Source organism: Mesoplodon mirus (genome assembly GCF_964341445.2).
Source record: "Mesoplodon mirus genome assembly, chromosome: 15".
In the NCBI taxonomy this organism is placed as follows: Eukaryota; Metazoa; Chordata; class Mammalia; order Artiodactyla; family Ziphiidae; genus Mesoplodon; species Mesoplodon mirus.
Genome location: NC_138991.1, coordinates 42,982,518 through 43,005,232, shown reverse-complemented (window position 1 = coordinate 43,005,232; position 22,715 = coordinate 42,982,518). Strand labels below are relative to the sequence as shown.

The window sequence follows — 22,715 nt, the reverse complement described above, 5'->3', positions numbered from 1 at the left end:
CTGCAAGAAACCCAGTGCCAGGCTCTGCAGCCAGGCCACCCTCACCAGCCAGATTCCAACACTCGGGAGAGGCAGATTCAGAGAGAGCCATGGGTGGGAATGTTGCCTGTGGAAGGGGGGAGCCTTTTACTACAATTTGTAATTTATTTTCTAAAGTCTATTTTGTAACAATTTATTTAAGTTTTAAAAAACAGGAAAATTGCTTCCCCCTAAAAAAGAAATTTTCAAAGTACATGGCTGGTGTGGTTATATCTGAGGGGATGACGAATAGAGAAAGCTGGGGATGCCTGCGTTGGACCGCAGAGCTGGACGTGGAGGGGGCATCCACAGGGGAGGTCTCCCTGTCCTGCAGAGGGGAGCGGGGGCAGCTGTCGGTCGGGGCAGGCTCCTTCCCAGAGCCCATTGCGCTGTCGGGCCTGCCCCAGTGGGGGACGGGGTCGGAGGGGGATGGCAGAGGGGCAGGGGCAGTGACGCAGGAATTGCCTCACTGTGACTGCAGCGTCCCAGAGCCACCTGTCAACAGCCGGCTGGCTGGCCTGTCAGGGAGAGGAAGGAGGATGGGGCTGGCCTCGTCCTCACAGCTTCCCTCCCTTCCTCCCTTAGAGGAGGAGGAAGGAGGCGCTCCTCAGCCCCCATGACAGATGAGAAAAGTGAGGTCGGAAGAGGTTGAGAGGCGTGCTCTCCCAGTCAAACAATGACAAGAGCCAGAATTTGAATCCAGATGGGTCCGTCCACTGCTCCACTCTACCCAGGGCAGTTAGAGGTGGGTCAGGCCAGACCCTGCCCTGCCTTGCCTCAGGTCGAGAGAGAAGGTGTCTGCGGAGGCAGTGTTGGCAGGAGGCCCCAGGGCCACATACTGTTGTTAGCTGGGCAGCTTTCAGGCTTGGCCTCAGGCCCTGGCTTCTCAGCGAAGTAGACCTGCCATTCCAAACTGTTGACCCAGTTCTCGTAGGTGGGGAGCATTGTAAAGATGGCAGGCCTTGCCGGGCCTTCGCAGGCATCTCCGAAGCTGTGCAGCCCAGCCAGGAACCATGTGCCCCTCACTTTGTGCACCAGCGGTGCCCCCGACAGGCCCTGTCAGGGGTCAGGGGACACCAGTGACTTCCTCCTCTCCCTAGGCAGCTTCACGGGGCAGAAGGGGCTGAGGCCGGGGCTGGGGGCCTGGCTGTTTGGGAGCCAGTTGGCAGAAAGGCTGAGTTTCGGTGAGAGGTCTGAGGCCAAGCCTGGCAGAAGGACTGTTCATGAGTGGCAGTGTGAGGGGTCTGTGGGGTGAGGACAGGGGGAGTGGGGCTCACCTCACAGCCGGGCGGCTCACCCACAGCACTGGTGCACACCATCCGTGGCAGAATGGGGGCTCTGTCGCTCCCAAGGGCTGCGTGCAGGCGGCTACAGGCCCTGGGCCCCAGGAGGGTCACAGGCACTGTCTGAGGGGAGCTGGTGCCTGCAGGGCGATGGAGAAGACCCAGCTGCTGCCTCGGCCTCTAGGCTAGATGCACAGCTGCTGGTGGCCCTGTCCTACCTACATACCTGCTCCTTGGCGGGCTAGCCCCAGGACCCAGCCGTGTCCCCCATCAGGCAGGCGGTGGTCCGCGTAGGGCAGGCAGAGGGGCCGCAGGCTGGAGCCCAGTGTTACGGGCTGGGCCAGCAGCAGGAGGGCCACGTCATAGCCCCCCTCTGGGTGGCTATACATCCCATGCAAGATGACTTTCTTCAGGCCCCGCTCCTCTGGTCCGGCCCCCAGGCTTACAGTCCATTCCTCTGGGGTCTGGCGCCTGTGCAAGGACAGCATTGACAGCACTGGGTGGCAGGGCTGCCAGCAAGGGTGGGGGCACAAAGGCAAGGGAGACGGGACTCACCCAATGAAGCAGTGGGCAGCAGTCAGCACCACCTCCTCTGACACCAGGGCTCCGCCACAGGCCAGCTTCCCTTGGTGCTTCAGCCTGGCGTCCCAGGGCCGTGGGGAGGGAGCTTCTGCCTGGGGGCCTTCTCTCCTCAAGGATCCACAGGCTGAAACAGAGGGATTACATCATCATCTGCCTTCCTGCTAAGTGCTCACTGCGTGCCAGGCCCCGTGCTAAGCGCTCCCCATGTGCTATCAACCATCTTCACAATATCCTTTTAAGCTGAATCTTGGTTACCCTAATTACCGAAGGTAACCAAAGTTCCAGAGGGGTTAAGTGACTTTCTAGCTCAGTAACCACAGGCAAATAGCCAACTTGAGATTCAAAACCCAGGGCCTAAGCTTTTAACTCTGATGGTCCAGGATCATGGGAGTGGCCTGCTCATCATTCCCTACCCCACCTGTCTGCACCCTCTGGGCCTGGAGTGGCCCCAGAACTCCTGGCTCACTGGTGCTTCTCTTAACATCAAGATAGAGCTTCCGCCTCAGGAATTATTTTGCATGCAGTTTGCATGTTAGTCACTTATTGCCAGAACTAATGCCCCACTGAGTGGGAGCCCTGCCCTCTCCAATCCCATGGAGTTCCTGCTTGGAAACTTGAAGCCTGCCCCAAAACCTTCAGCCAGACTGCAGAAATTCCTCGTCTTACCTAAACCCCAAATTCATAAAGTTCCAAAGCATCTATGCCTCTTAGCTGTAAATGGAGCTGTTCCCATCCTGGGGGCTGAAAGGGGCCTTATAAGCCCCCTCATAAGCCCCTGGCAGCGTGTGGATACCCTGTATCAGTTTTCTATTCTGAGCTGAAATTTGTTCCACTGTGGCTTCCACCTGCTGCCCAGAAGTCATGCAGCCCTGGGGGGAGGTCCCCCAACGTCCCGCTCCTGACACCCGCTGCTCATACCTACACAGCTGTCCTCATCACTGATCTCTGGGGTCTCAGGGTCCTGGGCTAGGAAGGCTGCCCCCTGAGCTTGAGCCTGGAGCCAGGAGCTGTGAGCAGCCGTGTTGATCAGCAGCACAGGAGTGTCTTCCTGGGCACAGTCTGTTGCAAAACTGACGATCCCAGCTTGAACCCAGTGTCCGTCAGGTTCGCGGCACAGCACGGGGCCCCCGGAATCTCCCTGGAGCCGGGCAGTGTTGTCAAGGACAGACACCTGACCCCCAGCCCTGGGCGGACACCCTCTACGTGTGGTCCTTCCACCAGTCCCTGAGGATTGAGTGCCCAGGCCCCTCCCGTTCCCTTCCCTTGTCCTCCCCCTCAGACCTGACAGGGCCCCTGCACTCCGGGCTGGGGACCTCCACACAGCATCCCAGGCCGGGCCGGGCTGGCCAGCTGCCGCTGGTGCAAGCGGTTGTAGAGACAGTTACACGTGGGGCGGCTGATCAGACGCAGGCGTATATTCCGTAGGGCTCTGGGAACTGGCCAAAGAGAGGGGGTTGGGGCTGGAGTCTGGGCTCAGAGGAGCAAGGGAGACCGGGAACGGGGACAGTTGGCAGCTGAGGCTGTGTGACCTTGGGCAAGCAGAGTGCCCCTCTGGGCTCCAGCCTGGGCCAGCACTTACCGTCATTGTCCTGATCCCAGCCAGCGGCCCAGCAGTCGGTCCCAAAGGGGAAGCGATGGGCAGGTTGAGGCAAGCAGAGGGGTGTGTGGGCCACGGGGTGGGCGAGCCGTAGCAGGGCCAGGTCCGAGCCCTGGCTGTAGTGCTTATAGGCCCTGGGCAGCTGCAGAGCCGTCACCCCCACCTCCTCAGCCCCTGGGCTCAGCCCCTCATGCTTCAGAGAACCCAGGACAACTGACCAGGAGTGCAGTTCTGTGACTTTCACCCTGGAAGTGGGGGGGGGACAAGACCCAGGCATTGAATGCAAAGGGGGACGGTGACACCATGGGAGACAGCACAAAGTGGGTGAAAGATGGACAGAAAACCTGTGGCTTTAAGCAAGGTCCATCCTTCTCCCAACTCAGTTGTCTCATTTGTAAGGCTTCTACCATGAAGGGCTGTTAAGATTAACTTGATAGTATGTACCCGGCACATGGCATATTTTTAATAAATGGTACTTTGTTACTCTAGGGGCAGGGCTCAGTCTTGAGGGGCTTGGGGACAAATCATTCAGCCCCAAAGCCAGAAACCCTGTTTGACCACAGCCGTGACTCACTTTTCGAAGCAGTGGGCCGCAGTGAGGACCCAGCTGTCCGCCACCAGGGACCCGCTGCAGATGTGGGCCCCCTGCCTCCTCACACTGGCCTGCCATGGCCACTCGCCAGGCACTGTGTTGCCCTCCTGAGGTGTGAGGGGGCCAGGGCCACGCTGCCCGCATGCTGTGGAGAGGTGGGGGTCAGGCTGACAGCAGGCCCCTGTCCTGCCCTCACCCCTGGCCCGACCCAGACCCAAGTAAGGCCCAGGCCCCACGGCCCCAGAGCTTACCACGCGGAGCTGCTTGAAGACCTGGGAAGAGAGAGACACAGGTGAGCCTTGGGGCAGGGAGCCTTACCTGCCTGGCCCAGCCTTGGTGGAGGGAACAGGTTTGGGGGGATTGGCGTGGGTTGCTGTTATGACTCTGTGGCTACCTCACCAGCCCCTCCCAGAATGAAAATATTTATATGAGATCAAGAAACAGCTTTTATTGGAAGCTATTCAGAGTGTACACTCAGTCATTAATTCTCCTGCCTCAGCTGTGCTCAGCACTCCTGGGCCTGAGCGGCAGGGCCTGGGGTTCAGCTTGGGACCAGGCCAAGCCTCCTCCAGGCCGCAGAACCCCCAACTCCTGCCCCCACCGCTGAGTCAGAGAGGCGGTCTGTGCGTGTGGAGAGCATTAGCTTAATTGTGCCCTGCGCCGCGGAGGCCTAAGAGGAATAATTAGAGGCCTGTGTCACGTCCAAGTTGGGAAGGGCATCAAGAGATTGAGACTCGGGCTTCCCTGGTGGCGCGGTGGTTGAGAGTCCGCCTGCCGATGCAGGGGACACGGGTTCGTGCCCCAGTCCGGGAAGATCCCACATGCCGCGGAGCGGCTGGGCCCGTGAGCCATGGCCGCTGAGCCTGCGCGTCCGGAGCCTGTGCTCCGCAACGGGAGAGGCCACAGCAGTGAGAGGCCCACGTACCGCAAAAAAAAAAGAAAGATTGAGACTCACCCCGCCCCCTGTTCTGACGACTCGGGCTCCGCCACCTTTCCAGAAACCACCAGAGACTACCAAAGGGTCCCCTGCCCTGCCTCTTCCCCATCACAGGCACACACGCAAACACACCCATTGAACATCTGCTCCAGGAGAGACAGGACGTATGTAAAGGTGGGGAGACTGAGGCCACAGAGCCCCAGAACTTGCCTAAGGTCATTCTGGAAGTAGAGGGGCAGACGGGGCCACAGGGCGCACACACAGGCATAATGACAGTTCCTGCAGACAACGACTATAATCCAGCCCAAGGAAATCATACCCATTTGGACACAGGCGGCCACATACCCCTCCCCCCCACACACACAGCTGGACACGGTTACGTTGCCACAGGCTGACTGTGGCCTCCTGGGCGGGCTCTCTCTCACACACCAAGCTGCAGGGGGCTGCTAGGGTAGAGGACAGCCCCTGAACCCCACCATACCGCCTCCTCCCCAAACACGGGTGACTCACCCTCTATGAAGACCACGGCTCCCAGGATGAGCAGCCTCAGTCCCCAGCTCCCCTTCATGCTGCTCCAAGCCACTCTGCCGCCTGTGCTCTAGGTCTCCCTAGCTCCACCTCTGCTCCACTCCCAACTTGCTAGGAGTTAGGTGTCATTGCTTTTCCTGGGCTGGAAGGGAGCCAGCAGTTTCCAGCTCTGGGGCTGTGGCTGTGTGACCCTGGGCTGTTCACCGCCTCTCCCTGGGCCTCAGCCTTGGCCACACTGCCTGGGTTCAAATCCCAGTTCCCCCTAACACGTGAGTGACCTTGGACAGTTAGCCCGTTTGTGCCTTGACTGAAGAACTCCAAACTATTGAGTGTAAAAGTGCTTGGACTGAAGCCTAGCAGAGTAAACTTGCTCCCAAGCGTGGGAGCTGTCCTACTGGAACAGGTGAAGGGCATGGTGGGCAGGCCTTCCCCAGTTCGCACTCTCCATTTCAGCTTCCCTCCCAGGCCTGGGTCCAAATGGGTTTCATTTATCTTCTATTTTGATTCAGAGGCAGGGTGTACAGGGCTAGGTGTCAAGGGGCCAGGCTGTCTGCTTCTTGCTGGCTACGAGACTAGCAAATCTCAATGCCTCTCTGCCACCTTCCCGGGAAACAGGGTTACATGGTGCCCACCTTCCTAACAGGTGTTGGAAGACTCAATTAGGAGGGAGGAACACTCAGGGTGCATCCTTTTCCTCTTCCTGACTTCTAACTCAGAACAGACCAGACTGTTCAGGGACCCTGACCCCAACTCAGAGGCAGCTGTGGCTCCAGTTAAGAACTTAAGACACCAGAGCCATATGGCCCTGGTGGATTCAAGTCCTGAGGGCTCCCTAACCCCCTCCCCCAAACTAGCTGTGTGATCTTGGGCAAATTACTTAGCCTCTCTGAACCTCAGTCTCCTCATCAAGATATACAGCCAGCCCTCTGTATCCACAGGTTCCACATCTGCAGATTCAACCAACTGCAGATCCAAAAAAAAAAAAAAAAAAAAAAAATCCAGGGCTTCCCTGGTGGCGCTTCTAGGGCTTCCCTGGTTGAGAGTCCGCCTGCCGATGCAGGGGACGTGGGTTTGTGCCCCGGTCCGGGAAGATTCCACGTGCCGCGGAGCAGCTGGGCCCGTGAGCCATGGCCGCGGAGCCTACGTGTCCAGAGCCTGTGCTCCGCAACGGGAGAGGCCACAACAGTGAGAGGTCCGCGTACTGCAAAAAAACCCAAAAAAACAAAACAAACAAACAAAACAAAAACCCAGAAAGTTCCAAAAAACAAAACTTGAGTTTACTGCTTACCAACAACTAGGTACCTAGCATTCACATTGTATTTACAACTATTTACATTGTATTAAATATTATAAGTAATCTAGAGATGACTAAAAAGTATATCTTAAAGTAGATGGGAGGGTGTGTGTAGGTTATATGCAAATACTACGCCATTAAATTAAATTAATTAATTAATTTTTTTTTTTGGCTGCACTGCGCAGCTTGCAGTGGGATCTTAGTTCCCCTACCAGGGATTGAACCCGGGCCCACGGCAGTGAAAGTTCCGAGTCCTAACCACTGAACGGCCAGGGAATTCCCTATGCCCTTTTATATAAGGGACTTGAACATGCTCGGATTTTGGTTTGGGGGTGGGTAGGTGAGTCTTGGAACCAATCTCCTGTGGATACCAAGGGATGACTGTGAGAATAATACCTACCTCATACAATTGATATAAGGATTAAATGAGTTGACATGTCATGTCCTTAAACAGAGTCACATGTGGATAAGTGCTTAGTACATACTAGGAAAAACAAAACAAAAACACAACCTGTACCTGGCCTTCCAGGGCTGCCAAGACTGGCTTGGGGTGGTAGATAAGGCAGCTGGAGGGGTTAGGTTAGACTACAGGAAGAACTTCCCACCAAGCCTGCACAGAACCAGAAAGGCGAATCTCACATGCTTGGCTGTCCCAGAAGACAAGGCCTGGCTTCTGTGGGTAGGAGGGACAAGCTGCCAGCCCATTTCCTGGGGGTGGGGGCTGATGGCACCCCAGGTCTTGCTGACTCCACATACTGAAGAAGGGACTAACTACCCTTCCCAGCAGACCCTCCACTCTCCCTCTGACTCATATCTTCCCGTCCCAGAGGAGGAAAGACTGGGGAAGCCCCAACACTAAGGTCCCTGGCAGACAGATGGCTCAGACTTGGCTAATTTATTTAAGGAATTTTATTGCTCTGAACCATCCATCCTTGGGCAATAGCAGGGACTTTGGAAACCAGTCTTTGGGGACAGAACCAGAGGCACTAAGGTGAAGGAAACAGTGTGGCATGTTTGGTCCATTGTCCCGTGTGGGAGTATGGCAGGGGCAGGTTGCAGACTCTTCTAAGGATCCAGACGTAGCCTCCTTGGGCAAAGATCACAAGGCAAAGCAGAGCAAATGAGGTCAGCCTGGCTTGGGGTGAGGGCTCAGTGTCCCTTGACCTTGCCCTGGGGTTCCTGGACCTCTCGGAAGCTCAGCACCATCAGGCCCACATTGATGGCATAGGTGGTGATGCAAACAATGCAGAAATCATAGAGCACGAAGAACAGGATCCAGGCCAGGTAGACAGAACCAGCTAGAGACACCAGGGAACTCAACACCAGCAGGACAGATGCCCAGCGGCCCTGTAGGCAACCTGCAAGGCAGAAAAGGGTCAGGCATGGGCTTCAGGGACTGGCTACCTCTAGAACACGCCACGACTCTATGGTGCCACCCAGATGGCAGGGGCTACTGGGGAAGAGTCTCTAAAATGAGAGGCTCTGACAGGCTCTGCCAAGGCCTTGGTTCTCCTATCTGTTCAATGATTCCTGGGACCCAAACAGTGAATATTCCTGCTGAGCTCTACATGAGATGAAAGATAAGCAACCCTTGGTTTTCCCCCAGAAAGGAACTTCTGAGTCTTTTCCAGAAAACTGGGCTCCTATGAAGTCTCTAAGGGCCCTTCTGGCTCTGACAGTAAAGACTCCTATAGGTTTCCACCTCCCAGGTGCTCAGTGATGAGCAGTTGGCCATCAGATGTCTGGGTCACAAAGATTGCAAGGGATGGGGCTGGGCTGGCCAAGACAGGAAGGGGCCTGTCATGAGAGGGTAGGGCCACTCACCTAACAACAACTGTAGTGTGTAGAAGATGCAACCAAATATGCTGTTGGATTGATTGAGGACGCTGTCCTTGCCCAGAACATGTTCCACCAGTCCGAAGCCCCGGCCCCACCTGGTGGAGGGGAGGGCCCAGGTTAGGAGTGTCAACTGAGTGCCATGGGCCTTATCCTGGGAGGGTTATTTCCAAGAAGGCATCTGGGCTGTCCTTCCCCTTCTAGCCCTTCCCCCAACCCCCACATGAGTCCAAGGGTCAGTGGCCTCCAGGAACAGCCTTTCTTTGGCCAGGACAGGATTCCATGTCACTGCCCCTATCCTCCCCCATTCCCAGGTCACACCAGGCCATGGCTCCCCCATAGGCTCCTCTTTTCATCCTAGACCTTCAATAAGTCTTAACATGGCAAGATGAGTATAACCCTTCACCTTGCTTTACAGAGTTACCAAAGACTGGGAAACCAGGGCAGAATCTCTCTGTCCTGGATCCCTAAATCTCCAGCGCCCTGGCCAACCTCTCCCCTATTCTGTTTTAGGTCATCCCACTAACCTAGACCCTCAAGCATAGCCAGATCTGGCCACCTTGTCCCCAGGCAAAGCCATCCTTAAGACCATAATCAAAATAAATTAAAAAAAAAAAAGACCATAATCAGTCCCTACACTCGACCCCACCTCCCCGTCCTGCCCGGTCACTTATTTCTTGTCATCAGGATTCACGTGCACTCTCCCTCGAATAACCCCAGTCCCCAGCACTATCTGACCCCTGTACCCCACACTCCTATCTCGGACACACCCGTCTCGCCAGGCAACGCCCCCTTGAGCAGTCCGGCTTCGTGCGTCCGCTCCACGGGCACCCCAATCCCAGATTCATCTGGCAACCTGGTCGCCATGCACACCTGGTCCCCATGCACCGCTCCTACGAGCAGCGGGTCCCCCAAGGCTTCACTCCCGCGCGCACCTGGAGGAGAAGACGCGCGAACAGCTGATGGCGGTGCCCACGTCGCAGAGCGCGCGGTAATCCCGGTCCCGGGCGCGCGCCGCCTTCACGTGCAGCGCGTAGAGTGAGAGTCCTAAGCCCGCGAAGCAGAGCGCGAGCCGCACCCACCCAGGGCTCCGCCAGGTATTGCCCATGTCTTCTGGTCCCGCCGGAGGCGCCAGCCGGAAGGGAGCCAGCCACGGAGCAGGGGCCGGGCCGGATTTGGCCACGCTCTCTCCCGCCCGTCTGGCTGGGCGATTGGCCTGTTGGTCTCACACTCCCTGATCCAATTGGGTGTTCCCAGGGTTTGGCAGGAGTGCTTGCCTGTGTATGAAAACTGCTGAGGAATGCTGGGACTGGAAAACCAGATTAAGGGACGTGGGTACTTACTGATTTGACGGCCTGCCAGGCATGATGGGAATTGTAGTCGGGGTCGCCGCAATGCCTCAAGGGTAATGGAGTCTCCGGAGTTTTAAACATTTTATTAATCGGGCTAACAGTATATAGAGTTTACTCTAGCCCAAGCCCTGCTCTAACTTTGGAACATCCATGAACTAGAGACCAGCGGATCGGGGAATCCAACGAATACTGCGATCCGATCAAGAACCACGCGTTTCCCCTGAAATTACTATCTCAGACATTATTAGGACTATAACCTCCAATCCGCCGAGTTTGCCCAGCCATTCCCTCCTGCTGCACCAGCGCCTCCTGCTGGCCGATCTCTCTCTCTCCGTCTCTCCCCCACACTCCCAGCTCCATCACCACCGCCATACCCTTGACAGTATCCTAACCTCCGTTCTATTGTGGCGCCACCTGGCGAAACCAGAGCCCAGATCAACCCAACAGTCCCTCCTTCCCAAGTCTTTGGTGGGCTAGCTGAGCACCCCCCTTCACAGACATAGCATCTATTGATGACCCCTCTCACCTATACTTCCCCTTCCTTCCCATTTGCATTGAAACTTTTCCTCATTTTAGAAGTTGCAAAAAATATCCCTTTACAATCAAGTTTTTTGGAAGATTTTACACTCCCAGTCTTTACTTCCTCACCTCTTCCTTGCTGCCCAGCACACCATAAACTAGCTCCTGCCCCCAATACTCCCCTGACAACTTACGGCTGGTGTCACCAGGATGCTAAATTCAATGCAAATTTTTCAGTTCTTATCATGCTTGGCCTCCCAACAGTATTAATCACTGTTGGGCACTCCTTCCTGGGAACTCTGTCTTCCTCTGGCTTCTGTGATATTTTCACTCTCCTGATGGCCCTCTTCCTTCTCTGGCTGCTCCTCCTCAGGCCCATTCCTTTTCTTCCAGACAATGTGGCCAGTGGAATAATGGCTCCTAAAGATGTCGGTGTCCTAATTCCTGGGACCTGTGAACATGTTAGTTTACATAGCAAATGGGAATTAAAGGTTGCAGATGGAATTAAGGCTACTAATCTGTTGATTTTAAAACAGATTATCCTATGGATCCAATGTAATCACAAGGGTCCTTAAAAGTGAAAAAGGGCAGCAGAAGAAGAGATTCAGAGGAAGGTGTGACTATAGAAGAAAAGCACAAAGAGATGCAGGGTTGCTGGCTTTGAAGATGGAGAAAGGGTGTCATGAGCTAGGGAATGTGGGTGGCCTGTAGTAGCAGGAAAAGTTGAAGAAATGGATTCTCCCCTAGAGCCTCCAGAGAGGAATTTTTTTTTTTTTTCGCCCAGCCATGTGGCCTGCAGGATCTTAATTCCCTGACTAGGGATCGAACCTGCGACCCCTGCATTTGGAGGGTGAGAGTCTTAACCACTGGACCACCAGGGAAGTCAAAATTCATGTTGTTTTAAGTCACTAAGTTTGTGGTAGTTTGTTATAGAAACAATAGGAAACTAATACAGAGGACTAAGACTTAGACCAGTTTCTCACTTCTTTCCACAGTTTTCTGGAGTGTTCCTATATCCATGACTGACTTCCCCCTGAATGAGTCATCTAAGAGGGAGCAAGGTGGAAACCACAGTATCTTTATGACTTAGCCTTGAAAGTCCCATATTGTCATTTATCCTTTCTGTCTGGTCAGCCCTGTTCAATGTGGGAAGAGACTACAGAGGGATATAAATACCGGGAGGTGGGAATCATTGCGGATTCACACAAATCACCACAAAAATAATGACTTAAGAGAAAAACAATCATTTTATTTTCTCTCAGTTTTTAGGGGTTAGGCATTCAGTACGAGAATTTTCGCTGGGTAGTTCTGGCTCACATAACTGTGGTCAGATGCTGGCTAATGCTGGAACAATGGGAGGCTGATAACCTGGCCTCTCTCTTCTTGCAGTCTCAGGGGCTATTCATGAATCCCTGTAGCCTCTCCGTAGGCACTAGTTTGGGCTTCCTCACAGCATGGCAGACTCCAGGCTACAATAGCCAGTTTCCAAAGTTGTCTTCAATGATTTTCACCTCCTGGGATTCATAACGTTGTGTAGTTTCTTCCCACACGAAATAAGGCTGATCTGACCCAGTAGGATAATACAGAAATGATGGTTTGTGACTTTGGCGGCTAAGTCATTAGGATATTGTGGCTTCCATTTTGCTCTCTCTTAGATCACTAACTCTGGGTGAAGCCAGTTGCCATGTTATGAGGACACTCAAGCAGCCCTAAGGAGAGGTCCACTTAGTGAGAAACTGAGGCTTCCTGTCAACAACCAGCACTAACTTGCTAGGCACATGAGAGAGCCACCCTGGAAGTGGATTCTCTAGCATCAGTCAAGACTTCATGTGACTGTAGTTTTGGGCAACATGTTTTTTTTTGTTTGTTTTTGGCAGCACCAAGCAGCTTATGGGATTTTAGTTCCCTGACTAGGGATCGAACCCAGGCCCTCGCGGTGAAAGTGAAGAGTCCTGACCACTGGACCATCGGGCAACATCTTGACTGCAACCTCATAAGCAACCCTGAACCAGAACCACCAGCTCAGCTGCTCCCAAATTCCTGACCCAAAGAAACTGTGGGAGATAATAAATGTTTATTGTTTTGAGCTGCTATATTTTGAGGGTAATTTGTCACACAACAATGGACAATTAATACAGGGCAATCAGACTGCTTACGTGGTAACTCAGGACTCCAGTAAAAATTCTCCAGGGAGCCAAGTGGAAGCTGCATCATCTTTTATGATCTAGCTTCATAAGTCATCATATAGTATCCGTTCCACTGTAATCACAAATTTGCTTAGCTCTAATGGAAAGGAACACAGAACTTCACCCCTTGATATGAGAGGTGTCAAAGTCATATTCTAAGAAGTTCATGTGGGCATGTGGGGTGGGGCATCTTTGGGAAACACAAACTGCCACATGAGGCAACATTATTTCCACGGATGTCTTCCCTTACTCCTTACAGTTCACAGCTTCTGAACTCTGACCTGAGCCCAGATCTCTTTCCTGGGCTCCACACCCCAGAGCAGAAACACTTCTTGGACATCACTATATGTATGTCTCACAGGCCAATCAGATGCAATGCAATGCACCCCAAACTGAGCTTCTTACCTTCCCCAAACCTGGCCCTTCTCTGGGGTTCCCATTTTAACCATGGTCCCCCCCCAATCCACCCAAGCCACTCCTCCTGGACCACTCTCTCATTCCCTGTAATCTATGCAGACCACTACCTTGACCCAAACCATCATCACCTCCCACCTAGATAAATGCAGTAGCCTCATCTTTGGTCTCTCAGATATATTTGTCTCTTACCCTAAGATACATTCTCCATACAGCAGTCAAAGTACATCTTTTCTTTTTTTTTTTTTTTTGCGGTACGCGGGCCTCTCACTGTTGTGGCCTCTCCCGTTGCGGAGCACAGGCTCCAGACGCGCAGGCTCAGCGGCCATGGCTCACGGGCCCAGCCGCTCCACGGCATGTGGGATCTTCCCAGACCGGGGCACGAACCCGTGTCCCCTGCATTGGCAGGCGGACTCTCAACCACTGTGCCACCAGGGAAACCCCAAAGTACATCTTTATCAAAAATTAAAAGATGTAGTTTTGTTACTTTGCCTTTCAATAGCTCAAGAAGAAAGCCCAATGTTTCTTCCATTTATTTAATAAATGTTTATTGAGCACATGTTATGTGCCAGGGACTGTGTTAGGGGCACAGGATAAATCAGTATAGCAGACAAATATTCATACTGTGGTCTTACATTTTAGGAAAAAAACTGAGCAATTACTATGATAAATACATAAGTATACAGTATGCTGTCGGTGATACATGCTACGGATAAAATAAAGAGTAAAGCAGAAGGAATCCCCTGGCGGTCCAGTGGTTAGGACTTGGTGCTTTCACTGCCTGGGGCCAGGGTTCAATCCCGGGGAACTAAGAGCCCAAAAGCCACACAGCGCGGCCAAATAAACAAACAAATAAGTAAGAGTAAAGCAGTGTGAGGGGAATGGGGGTGGTTGCAATTTTAAATAGGATGATCAGGTTGGGCTTCATTCAGCTGACATTTGGGCAAAAGCTTACAGGAGGTAAGGGATTAAGCTATGTGGAAATCTAGGGAAAGGGTGTTCCAGACAGAGGGCACAGCTTGTGAGAGGTGGAACGTGCCTGGTATGTTGAAGGAAAAACAGGTGGGCCAGTGTGGCTGTTGCCATGAGTATGGGGGGTGAGGACGGAACAGAAAGAGGGGACGGAGGAGTCGTTCAATCATTCTGGGTCTCTGTTGCCCCATCTGTAAAATGAGGATAATCACATTACCTCAGAGGTTCGTTATGAAGATGAAACGAACACATGTAAATAAATCTCTTAGAAGAGCGCCTGACCAACGGGAAGGTGGACTCTTAGGGTGCAAGTCCAACCTCCACCGCCGGGAGGCAGCAGCGAGTCCCGGCCGGGCTGGTCCAACGCGCAGGGTCTAATGCACTGCCGGCCACGCCACGGCCACGTGAGCGCCGGGATCTGCCACGCTTCAAGCCATCTTTTGCTTCTCTGCGCACTTCGGCCTTCCCAGCGGGAGCACCCTCCCCTCTCCCTTTTAACGCTGGCTCAAGCCCTGCCTGCCTCCAGCCGCCTCCAGAGCTGAGCGTCCTCCCAGCTTCACTCCAGGGTATTGCCGGGATGCGGGAAAAGAAAGGGTGGGAATGGTGTGGGGATGAGGGGCGAAGAGAAAATCCAGAGACTCAGGGAGCCCCTTCCTCATGATCTGTGCAGACTTTCCCCCAGTCCCTCAGGCAGGCCAGCCGGTGGTGAAGGGTCCCACCTCTGCTGAAGTTTAAAGACAGCTCCAGGGAATCCCTTGGCGGTCCAGTGGTTAGGACTCCATGCTTTCACTGCCGAGGGCCACGGTTCAGTCCCTGGTCCGGGAACTAAGATCCCGCAAGCCGCATGGCTCAGCCAAAAAAGAAAAAAATTTTTCAAAAACAAAACAAAACAACCCCCTCAAAACTCCAAAATATCTCCTGCTTCACTTACCCCTTTGCTTTAAAAATTTAAACTATTTAGAAAATACATGACCATGGTGAAGAAAAATCTAGTCAGTATAAGTACACACAAACACACACTGAAAAGTCTCTCTCCCATCATCGCCTGCTTGGAAAAACTGTCTTTTCACTGGTCTCTCTTCGTTTGGTCTCACTGGTCCCAATCACGACCGCCAGAGCATTCTGTCTAAGGAGCAGATCTATCCAGTTAAAACCCTTCAGTGGCTTTTAAAAAAAATTAATTAATCAATTAATTGTTTTTATTTTTGGCTGTGTTGAGCCTTCGTTGCTGTGCCGGGCTTTCTCTAATTGCGGCGAGCGGGGGCTACTCTTCGTTGTGGTGCGCGGGCTTCTCATTGCGGTGGCTTCTCTTGTTGCGGAGCACAGGCTGTAGATCGCGGGCTTCAGTAGTTGTGGCACTCGGGCTCAGTAGTTGTGGTTCACAGGCTCTAGAGCTCGGGCTCAGTAGTTGTGGCACACGGGCTTAGTTGCTCCACGGCACGTGGGATCTTCCCAGACCAGGGCTGGAACCTGTGTCCCCTGCATTGGCAGGTGGATTCTCAACCACCACGCCACCAGGGAAGTCCCCTTCAGTGGCTTCTTACTACTTCAAGACAAATGCACCCTCATCCTTCAAAATTTGGCTCTGGTCACCTCATTCAGCTCCTCTCCTCCCAGACTCCACATGCTCCAGGCTCTTCCCTGTCCTGACATGTCCTTCCCACTCCAGCTCCCAGGCCTGACCAGTCCTACTCACACGGCACCTATACCAATATTCCCAGACCCTATTTGATGCTCCCACAGCCTCCTGTGTGGCTCTTAGCACAACTGATGACACGGAAATTGTCTGTCTTCCTCTTCAGGGCAGGGAAGGGTCTATTTATTTAATTCAACACCAATCTCCTCTCCTTGCACAGAAAAGTCACCTAAACAGTGTTTGTTGCTGGCATTAATTAGTAATAATGATAATGTAACAGGGAAGAGCCATATCTGACTACATGTTCCATCTGTTTCTTTTACTTTAACCTTTGCTTTCTGCTGCTTTTGTTCACTAAAAGGATACTGTCTACACACAATGGCCTGCCTTGGGGAACCCTGCCCTTCTGCCTGAATGTTAAACCAAAGTGCCTTTGTTCAGGGAAACATCTGGACCCTGTCCGCCTGTGGATGGCTATAAGAAAGAAGAAATTAACACATCCCCTCCCCGAGGCTGGCCATTCCAGGTGATATTTGCAAAACTTATGGCCTTTTAACTTTACTTCCTCATCTCCTCCCCCTCTCTGTGCTATAAAAGAAACTGGCATCCAAACCCCCATAAGTTGGTTATTTTGAGACTTTAGTCTGCCATCTTCTCGGTCTGCTGAGTTGCTTGCCCAACACCTCGTCTCCAATGGCCTGTCGTGCGGCGAGCAGAGCGAGCTTGGACTCAGTAACAATAATAGTAATAATATTAATAATAATAATACCTAGTAGAGTGTTAATTCCACGCCTGGCACTATTCTGGGCACTTTACATATATAAATTCATGTGACCACACAACCCCAAGGTTGGTACAACCTCATTTTACCAATACGGGAATTGAAGTATTGAGTAGTTTAAGTAACTTGCCCCACATGGTAAGTGGCTGAGCTGGGGGTTGAACCAGGCAGTCTGGTTTCCCACAGATGAGTCAAGAGCTAGAAGGGAGAAGGACGGGACCTCAGGGGTGGAATCCAGGTAGGGTTTGGTCTGTGCACTTTGCATCTAAGGGTCTTCTCGCCCCCTCGCATTTCTTTCCCAGAAAGCCTATTTTATAGAGCAGAAGACAGAGGCCCAGAGATACCAAATAACTCCGGGAGCCCTGTGGAGAGAGCTGTGCTATTTATTTGGGGACCTGGGAGCAGAGAGACAGCCACGATGGGCTGGCGCGAGTTGCGAGTCCTCCGCTCCAAACTACAACTCCCATGAGGCACCGGGCGCCCATAGCCCACGTGACGTCACGGCGCCAGAGGGCGCAGGCGGCTCGGCCAGCCCGGCCGGTGGACTTTTGGGCCGTTCCTCTCGGACCCCGGCCCTAGCTCTGGCCCCGAGGTAAGTGGAGATACCCGCTCAGACCGTGCCGCGAAGGCTTCGCAGCGCGCGCCCGCCGCCTCCGCCCTTGCTCTGAATTGCTGGAGCGCGCGTGGACTGGGGTTCGGGGGCTGGGGGACTGGCATCTACCATATGGGGAAGATCCGGGCCGAACCAAGTGACCCTGCGTAGGGAGGGAACCAGACGGGGACTCCCGAGCCGCTACTTCAACGCGGCCGACCCTGGGGTGCACAATTCTGTGTGCCGCAGGTACGCAGGCCAGACACCGGCCGGGGTCCGAAGGCGCCGGATTAGGGGTCAGCCCCGCCCCCTGAACGAGGGTGCCCGGGATTAGAGGGAGCAGGGGGGTTGAGGTTTTCGGGCTGGATGGGTCTAAGGATCCCCTTCCCTCCAGACTACCAGATAGAACATCAGATTGAAGAATAGTAGCCCCGGAAAGCAAGGTTATCCAGGCTCGGCCTGTGTGTGCTTGGGGAAGTGGTTGAAGGGATGGGCAGAGATTGTCCAAATCTGACTAACCAGTGCTCACGTGGAAAGATAGTGCGCCTGGATTCAGAGCCTTACAACTCCCCCTTCTTCCGCCTTTATAGATGGGAGCTGCTCCTGGAGGCTGAGCTTGTCAGCATCCTCGACCGGCTCTCGCCCCTGAAGTCAGAGAAGTGCCCCTGCCCACCTACACCCTTCTTGCCCCGTTTTGGGGTCGCCTCCATCTATCCGGTCCTCAGCCCTAGTGGCTGCCCAGTTCGACAGAAGAGCAAAACGATGATACTGGCTTCCGTGCTGGGGAGCGGACCCCGGGGCGGGCCAGCACTCTGGCCTCTCTTGGGGCCCTCACTGTCTCTCCGGGCCCGCTCCACATCAGCCACCGATACCCACCACGTGGAGATGGCACGGGAGCGCTCCAAGACAGTCACCTCCTTTTACAACCAGTCGGCCATCGATGTGGCAGCGGAGAAGGTGTGCAGCTAGGGCGGTGAGGCCTGGGTCCAGAGCTGGAGTGGGTGTCCAGGGAAGGGGTGCAGCTAATATGATGGGGGCGGGGTGTCAGAGATTCAGTGCTCAAGGGCCCTCTGCCCCTCCAGCCCTCAGTCCGGCTCACTCCGACCATGATGCTCTATTCAGGCCGCTCTCAGGATGGCAGTCACCTTCTGGTAAGATTCCTGCCCCTATTTTTCTCTTGGTCCCTGGAGCTCTGACCCAGCCACTCAGGCCCTGGCCTTAACTTCCTTCCTCTCTTTCTTCTAGAAAAGTGCCCGGTACTTGCAGCAGGAGTTGCCAGTGAGGATCGCTCATCGTATCAAGGGCTTCCGCAGCCTTCCTTTCATCATTGGCTGCAACCCCACCATACTGCATGTGGTAAGGTGGCCTCAAGGGGGCTTCGGTTTCCCTAGTAGAGAGGACCTTAGATCAGTGTGCCCACTGCCCATGGGGCAAATGGGGAGACGGAATCAGAGTGGTAGAGACTTACCTGCCAAAATGTTTCAGGGCCACAGAGGACTCAGACCCAAGCCTTCATGGAGGCTAGAAAGGCCATGATGGGGTTTGAACCAAATGAATTGGGGTGGATGGCAATCCCCATAGGTGGGCACGGGTGGCTGTTCTCTACCTGGTGCCCACAGCATCCCTGTGAATTCCCACACCTCTTCCTTGCAGCACGAGTTGTACATCCGTGCCTTCCAGAAGCTGACAGACTTCCCTCCGGTGAGGGCTGGGCCAGGGCAGGGTGAGGGGCTGAGAAGTCAGGGCTGGACCATCCAAGCTCATGACTCTGTGGCCTGCAGATCAAGGACCAGACGGATGATGCCCAATACTGCCAGCTGGTGCGACAGCTGTTGGACGACCACAAGGACGTGGTGACCCTCTTAGCTGAGGGCCTGCGTGAGAGCCGGAAGCACATAGAGGTCAGGGGCAGCACAATGGGGGATCAGGCCTGTTGGGAGGGCCTGGGAAGGGCACAGGGTTTCTTTTTTCTTTTTTTAACATTTTTTGTTTTTGTTTTATTTTTTGTTTATTTATTTTTGGCTGCGTCGGGTCTTTGTTGCTGCACGGGCTTTCTCTAGTTTCGACGAGCGGGGGCTACTCTTTGTTGTGGTGCGTGGGCTTCTCATTGTGGTGGCTTCTCTTGTTGCGGAGCACGGGCTCTAGGTGAGCGGGCTTTAGTAGTTGTGGCACGCAGACTCAGTAGTTGTGGTGCATGTGCTCAGTAGTTGCGGCTTGCGGGCTCTAGAGTGCAGGTTCAGTAGCTGTGGCGCACAGGCTTTGTTGCTCCACGGCATGTGGGATCTTCCCAGACCAGGGATCGAACCCGTGTCCCCTGCGTTAGCAGGTGGATTCTTAACCACTGCACCACGAGGGAAGTCCCAGGCACAGGGTTTCTGAGCCCCTACTCTTTACAGGATGAGAAGCTCGTCCGCTACTTCTTAGACAAGACGTTGACTTCAAGGCTTGGGATCCGCATGTTGGCTACACATCATCTGGCGCTACATGAGGACAAGGTGGGGCGCGGGGACCTGAGACCTACCTGGGAATGTCAAGTGGGGCAGGGGGGACTGAGCCAGGAGTCCCCATGGGCTGGGGACCCGGGCCGAGGGCCTGGGGAGAGCCTTGGGGCTGCTTCCGTAGTCTAGAGTTTGCAAGCTTTTGGTGGCCACGGTGTGGGTGGAGGTGATCCCTGGTCCTGACCTTCTTTCTCCTGCCAGCCTGACTTTGTTGGCATCATCTGCACTCGCCTCTCACCAAAGAAGATTATTGAAAAGTGGGTGGACTTTGCCAGGTGAGGCTAGAACGGCTAAGGGGGTGACGTCTTCGGGCAGGGAAGGTTTGGGACTGATCCGTTGCCCAGGGCATGGTCCAGGGCAGGGTTTTTCAACTGTGACACTGTTAACGTTTTGGGCCAGATCGTTCTTTTTTGTGAGGGGCTGGCCTGTGCTTGTAGGATGTTCAGAAGGGTCCCTGGCTTCTACTCACTTGATGCCAGTAATACTCTCCAGCTGTGACAGCCAAAATGTCGCTAGAGGCTGCGAAATTGCCCTGGGAGGGTGGGGACAGAATCATCTCCAGTTGATAACCACTGGTTGAGGTCTGAACCCTTGCTCCTTTCTGCAGACGCCTGTGTGAACACAAGTATGGCAATGCCCCCCGAGTCCGCATCAATGGACATGTGGCTGCCCGTTTCCCCTTCATCCCGATGCCGCTGGACTACATCCTGCCCGAGCTGCTCAAGAATGCCATGAGGTGGGCTGCTGGATATCTTGGAAGGGGGCAGACAGGAACTGGGGTGAGGCTGGGGCACCACCACCTACTGGTCTTTTCCCCCTGCATAGAGCCACAATGGAGAGTCACCTAGACACTCCCTACAATGTCCCAGATGTGGTCATCACCATCGCCAACAATGATATCGATCTCGTCATCAGGTTTGCCCTGGGTGGGAGTTGGGGTGGGATGCATGGGGGTTCCGGGCACTGTTTCTGATTCGCTGGATGATTTCAAGCCAGTACCTGCCCCAGTCTGAGATTTAGTTTCTGGTCGGACAAGATATTCTCCAGTCCTGAGATTGCCATGAGCTGGACATGAGTGGATCTGGGGCCAGCTGTGGGCTCCAGGGCCCTGTCCTTGTCAGCAGCTGAGGGGCCCAGAGTGGGGAAGGAGTCAGAAATAAACAGTCTGCAGTGCTGGGCTGAGAATAAATGTCAAGTCCTATGAGAAAGTATAAGCAGTTAGTGGCAGAGGTGAGGGTGGAGAAACATAGCTTAAAAAAACAAGGCCCAAGAGTCTAGGTGACCACATTCCATGTCTGCGTGGAAGCGACAGGAAGGCCGACTTAGCACTGTTTACTTGGGGAGGTAGTGAGCCCCGCCAAAGCTGAGCCAAACCCCTGTCGTCGTCATCCTGCCAGGATTTCAGACCGGGGCGGGGGAATCGCTCACAAAGACCTGGATCGGGTTATGGACTACCACTTCACTACAGCTGAGGCCAGCACCCAGGACCCCCGGATCAGCCCCCTCTTCGGCCACCTGGACCTGCACAGTGGCGGCCAGTCGGGACCCATGCACGGGTGAGGCCCCACCTGGCCAGAATGGGGGGTGGGGGGGCCCAGGAGACTCAAGCCTCTGAAGCCCGTGTTCTGTCCCCTTGCCCACCCCCAGCTTTGGCTTCGGGCTGCCCACATCGCGGGCCTACGCGGAGTACCTCGGTGGTTCCCTTCGGCTGCAGTCCCTGCAGGGCATTGGCACGGACGTCTACCTGCGGCTCCGTCACATCGACGGCCGGGAGGAAAGCTTCCGCATCTGACCCCGCAGCCCTTGGCCTGCTTGCCTGCCCAGGCTAGGCCACACACCCTGGCAGGACCTTCCGGGCCCAGCAGGGTGCCACCCTGTTCCACACACTGGTGCATCTCGGGTCTTCGGGCCCCAAGCAGATGGACTTACTTGGAGCCAGGCACCTCCCCTCCTCGATGGGGTCCACTGCTTCCCTGCCTCCAGGCCTTAGAGGGGATGAAGTGGGGACCCTTGGGGTCTCCAGCACCAGCTCCGTCATTCTTGTTCCTGGGGAACCCCCACTCTGACCTGCTGTTTGTTATTAAAGTTCACATTTTGAATGCCCTCTTGGGCCCCATGTGTGGGCAGGGCAGGTGAGCCTTTGTTTCTGCCCCCATTCAGGTCCCCTGGGCCCTTGGGTTTAACTAGTTCATGTTCCAGTCTCTGTCCTCACAGCCTGGCAGACCAGGAATGGAACTGGCCCCGAGTCGCTTGCATGTTAGATTTGGCGCGAGTGGGGATGACTTGGGCAGTTTATGCAAAGACCTTTCATTTATTTCATTTACCAAATGTTTCTGGCTCCCAGACAATATTGAAGGCACGGGTTGGCCCAGCTTTAGGCCTCAGTTCTGACTCTTCCCTTACCAGCAGTCACAGGTTGCGGAGGTGTAGGTCGCCAGACTAGGCAACTTTCCAAGCCACCTGATTCCTGAACCTGAGTTAGGTTAAAAATACTGTCTGCCAGCTGTGCTTGCTGTTGCCAAGGGAAGGAGCACACCAGATTGTGCTCTGGCAGGCCCCAGAGGACAGTGGGGTCCTGGTAGGGAGGGCAAAAGGAAAGGACTCCAGGGAGCAGGTGGTGAGGTGACCGCCTGCCTATCTTGCCAGGGAAAGAGAAGGCCTGAGGGCCTGCTTGGTGGGACTGCTGATGGAGGTGGGGCATTGAGGGGAGACAGGAATTGTATCTGGTGGTGAGAAACCATAGTGACTTGCCAGGCTGAAAATCCTGCTGGCTGCAGGGCAGAGGGGGTGAGACTGGAGAGGTAGGTGGCAGTCAGGGTGAAAGACCTTGAATTTACAGTGAAGAAGCACGGGTTTTATCCTGGAGGCAGCAAGGACCCATGGAAGGGTTTTAAGCTAGGAAGGGATGTTTCAGGTTGGGTTCCCTAGAAGCACATCTTAAAAGGAGGATTTGTGTCCGAGTGATTTGTTGAGAAAGTGCTCCCAGAAGGGAGTAGGGGAAGTGGGAAAGGTAAGGGCAGGAGGCCAGGCAAGAGAGCTAAGCTCTACAATCATTGATGGACTCCTCCACTGGACAGTCATTCGTTTAATGTCCCTAT

At 54.3% G+C, this 22,715-nt stretch overlaps 3 protein-coding genes across 5 annotated transcripts; 1 reads left to right on the top strand and 2 right to left on the bottom strand.

The window, feature by feature from the left end:
* Window positions 1-5: 5 nt before the first annotated feature.
* On the bottom strand, window positions 6-5,654 carry PRSS53 (serine protease 53). Its single transcript, XM_082600388.1, has 11 exons — window positions 5,520-5,654; window positions 4,324-4,344; window positions 4,055-4,217; window positions 3,463-3,725; window positions 3,165-3,319; window positions 2,802-3,021; window positions 1,857-2,007; window positions 1,528-1,772; window positions 1,296-1,441; window positions 858-1,074; window positions 6-594 (listed from the first exon to the last, which is right to left on the bottom strand). Exons 1-11 carry the CDS (start codon window positions 5,575-5,577, stop codon window positions 485-487), a joined length of 1,749 nt encoding a protein of 582 aa, XP_082456514.1. The 5' UTR covers window positions 5,578-5,654; the 3' UTR covers window positions 6-484.
* A 2,068-nt stretch (window positions 5,655-7,722) lies between these two features.
* Window positions 7,723-9,910, bottom strand: VKORC1 (vitamin K epoxide reductase complex subunit 1). 2 transcript variants are annotated; one of them, XM_082644604.1, is made up of 3 exons: window positions 9,603-9,888; window positions 8,656-8,765; window positions 7,723-8,189 (listed from the first exon to the last, which is right to left on the bottom strand). In XM_082644604.1, exons 1-3 carry the CDS (start codon window positions 9,773-9,775, stop codon window positions 7,981-7,983), a joined length of 492 nt encoding a protein of 163 aa, XP_082500730.1. In that variant the 5' UTR covers window positions 9,776-9,888; the 3' UTR covers window positions 7,723-7,980. The 2 variants fall into 2 exon arrangements, with proteins under 2 accessions (XP_082500730.1, XP_082500731.1); XM_082644605.1 differs by lacking the exon at window positions 8,656-8,765 and having other exon boundaries at window positions 9,603-9,910.
* A 4,591-nt stretch (window positions 9,911-14,501) lies between these two features.
* Window positions 14,502-21,720, top strand: BCKDK (branched chain keto acid dehydrogenase kinase). 2 transcript variants are annotated; one of them, XM_082644874.1, is made up of 13 exons: window positions 14,503-14,676; window positions 16,830-17,119; window positions 17,710-18,076; window positions 18,202-18,270; window positions 18,365-18,475; window positions 18,773-18,820; window positions 18,901-19,020; window positions 19,516-19,614; window positions 19,819-19,892; window positions 20,225-20,353; window positions 20,443-20,532; window positions 21,015-21,173; window positions 21,265-21,720. In XM_082644874.1, exons 3-13 carry the CDS (start codon window positions 17,882-17,884, stop codon window positions 21,407-21,409), a joined length of 1,239 nt encoding a protein of 412 aa, XP_082501000.1. In that variant the 5' UTR covers window positions 14,503-14,676; window positions 16,830-17,119; window positions 17,710-17,881; the 3' UTR covers window positions 21,410-21,720. The 2 variants fall into 2 exon arrangements, with proteins under 2 accessions (XP_082501001.1, XP_082501000.1); XM_082644875.1 differs by lacking the exon at window positions 18,202-18,270 and having other exon boundaries at window positions 14,502-14,676.
* Window positions 21,721-22,715: the final 995 nt, after the last annotated feature.

Bases quoted from the DNA above. Each gene is read 5' to 3' on its own strand.
- PRSS53 (XM_082600388.1), bottom strand. From the start codon at position 5,577: ATGAAGGGGAGCTGGGGACTGAGGCTGCTCATCCTGGGAGCCGTGGTC. The intron at 4,218-4,323 runs GTAAGCTCTGGG...ACCTCTCCACAG, and splicing joins TCTTCAAGCAGCTCCGCGTG to CATGCGGGCAGCGTGGCCCT. The intron at 3,726-4,054 runs GTGAGTCACGGC...CCCCACTTCCAG, and splicing joins GCGGCCCACTGCTTCGAAAA to GGTGAAAGTCACAGAACTGC.
- BCKDK (XM_082644874.1), top strand. From the start codon at position 17,882: ATGATACTGGCTTCCGTGCTGGGGAGCGGACCCCGGGGCGGGCCAGCA. The intron at 19,021-19,515 runs GTCAGGGGCAGC...TACTCTTTACAG, and splicing joins AGAGCCGGAAGCACATAGAG to GATGAGAAGCTCGTCCGCTA. The intron at 19,893-20,224 runs GTGAGGCTAGAA...TCCTTTCTGCAG, and splicing joins AAGTGGGTGGACTTTGCCAG to ACGCCTGTGTGAACACAAGT.
- VKORC1 (XM_082644604.1), bottom strand. From the start codon at position 9,775: ATGGGCAATACCTGGCGGAGCCCTGGGTGGGTGCGGCTCGCGCTCTGC. The intron at 8,766-9,602 runs GTGCGCGCGGGA...CCCCTCCACCAG, and splicing joins TCGCGCGTCTTCTCCTCCAG to GTGGGGCCGGGGCTTCGGAC. The intron at 8,190-8,655 runs GTGAGTGGCCCT...TCTGCCTTGCAG, and splicing joins CACACTACAGTTGTTGTTAG to GTTGCCTACAGGGCCGCTGG.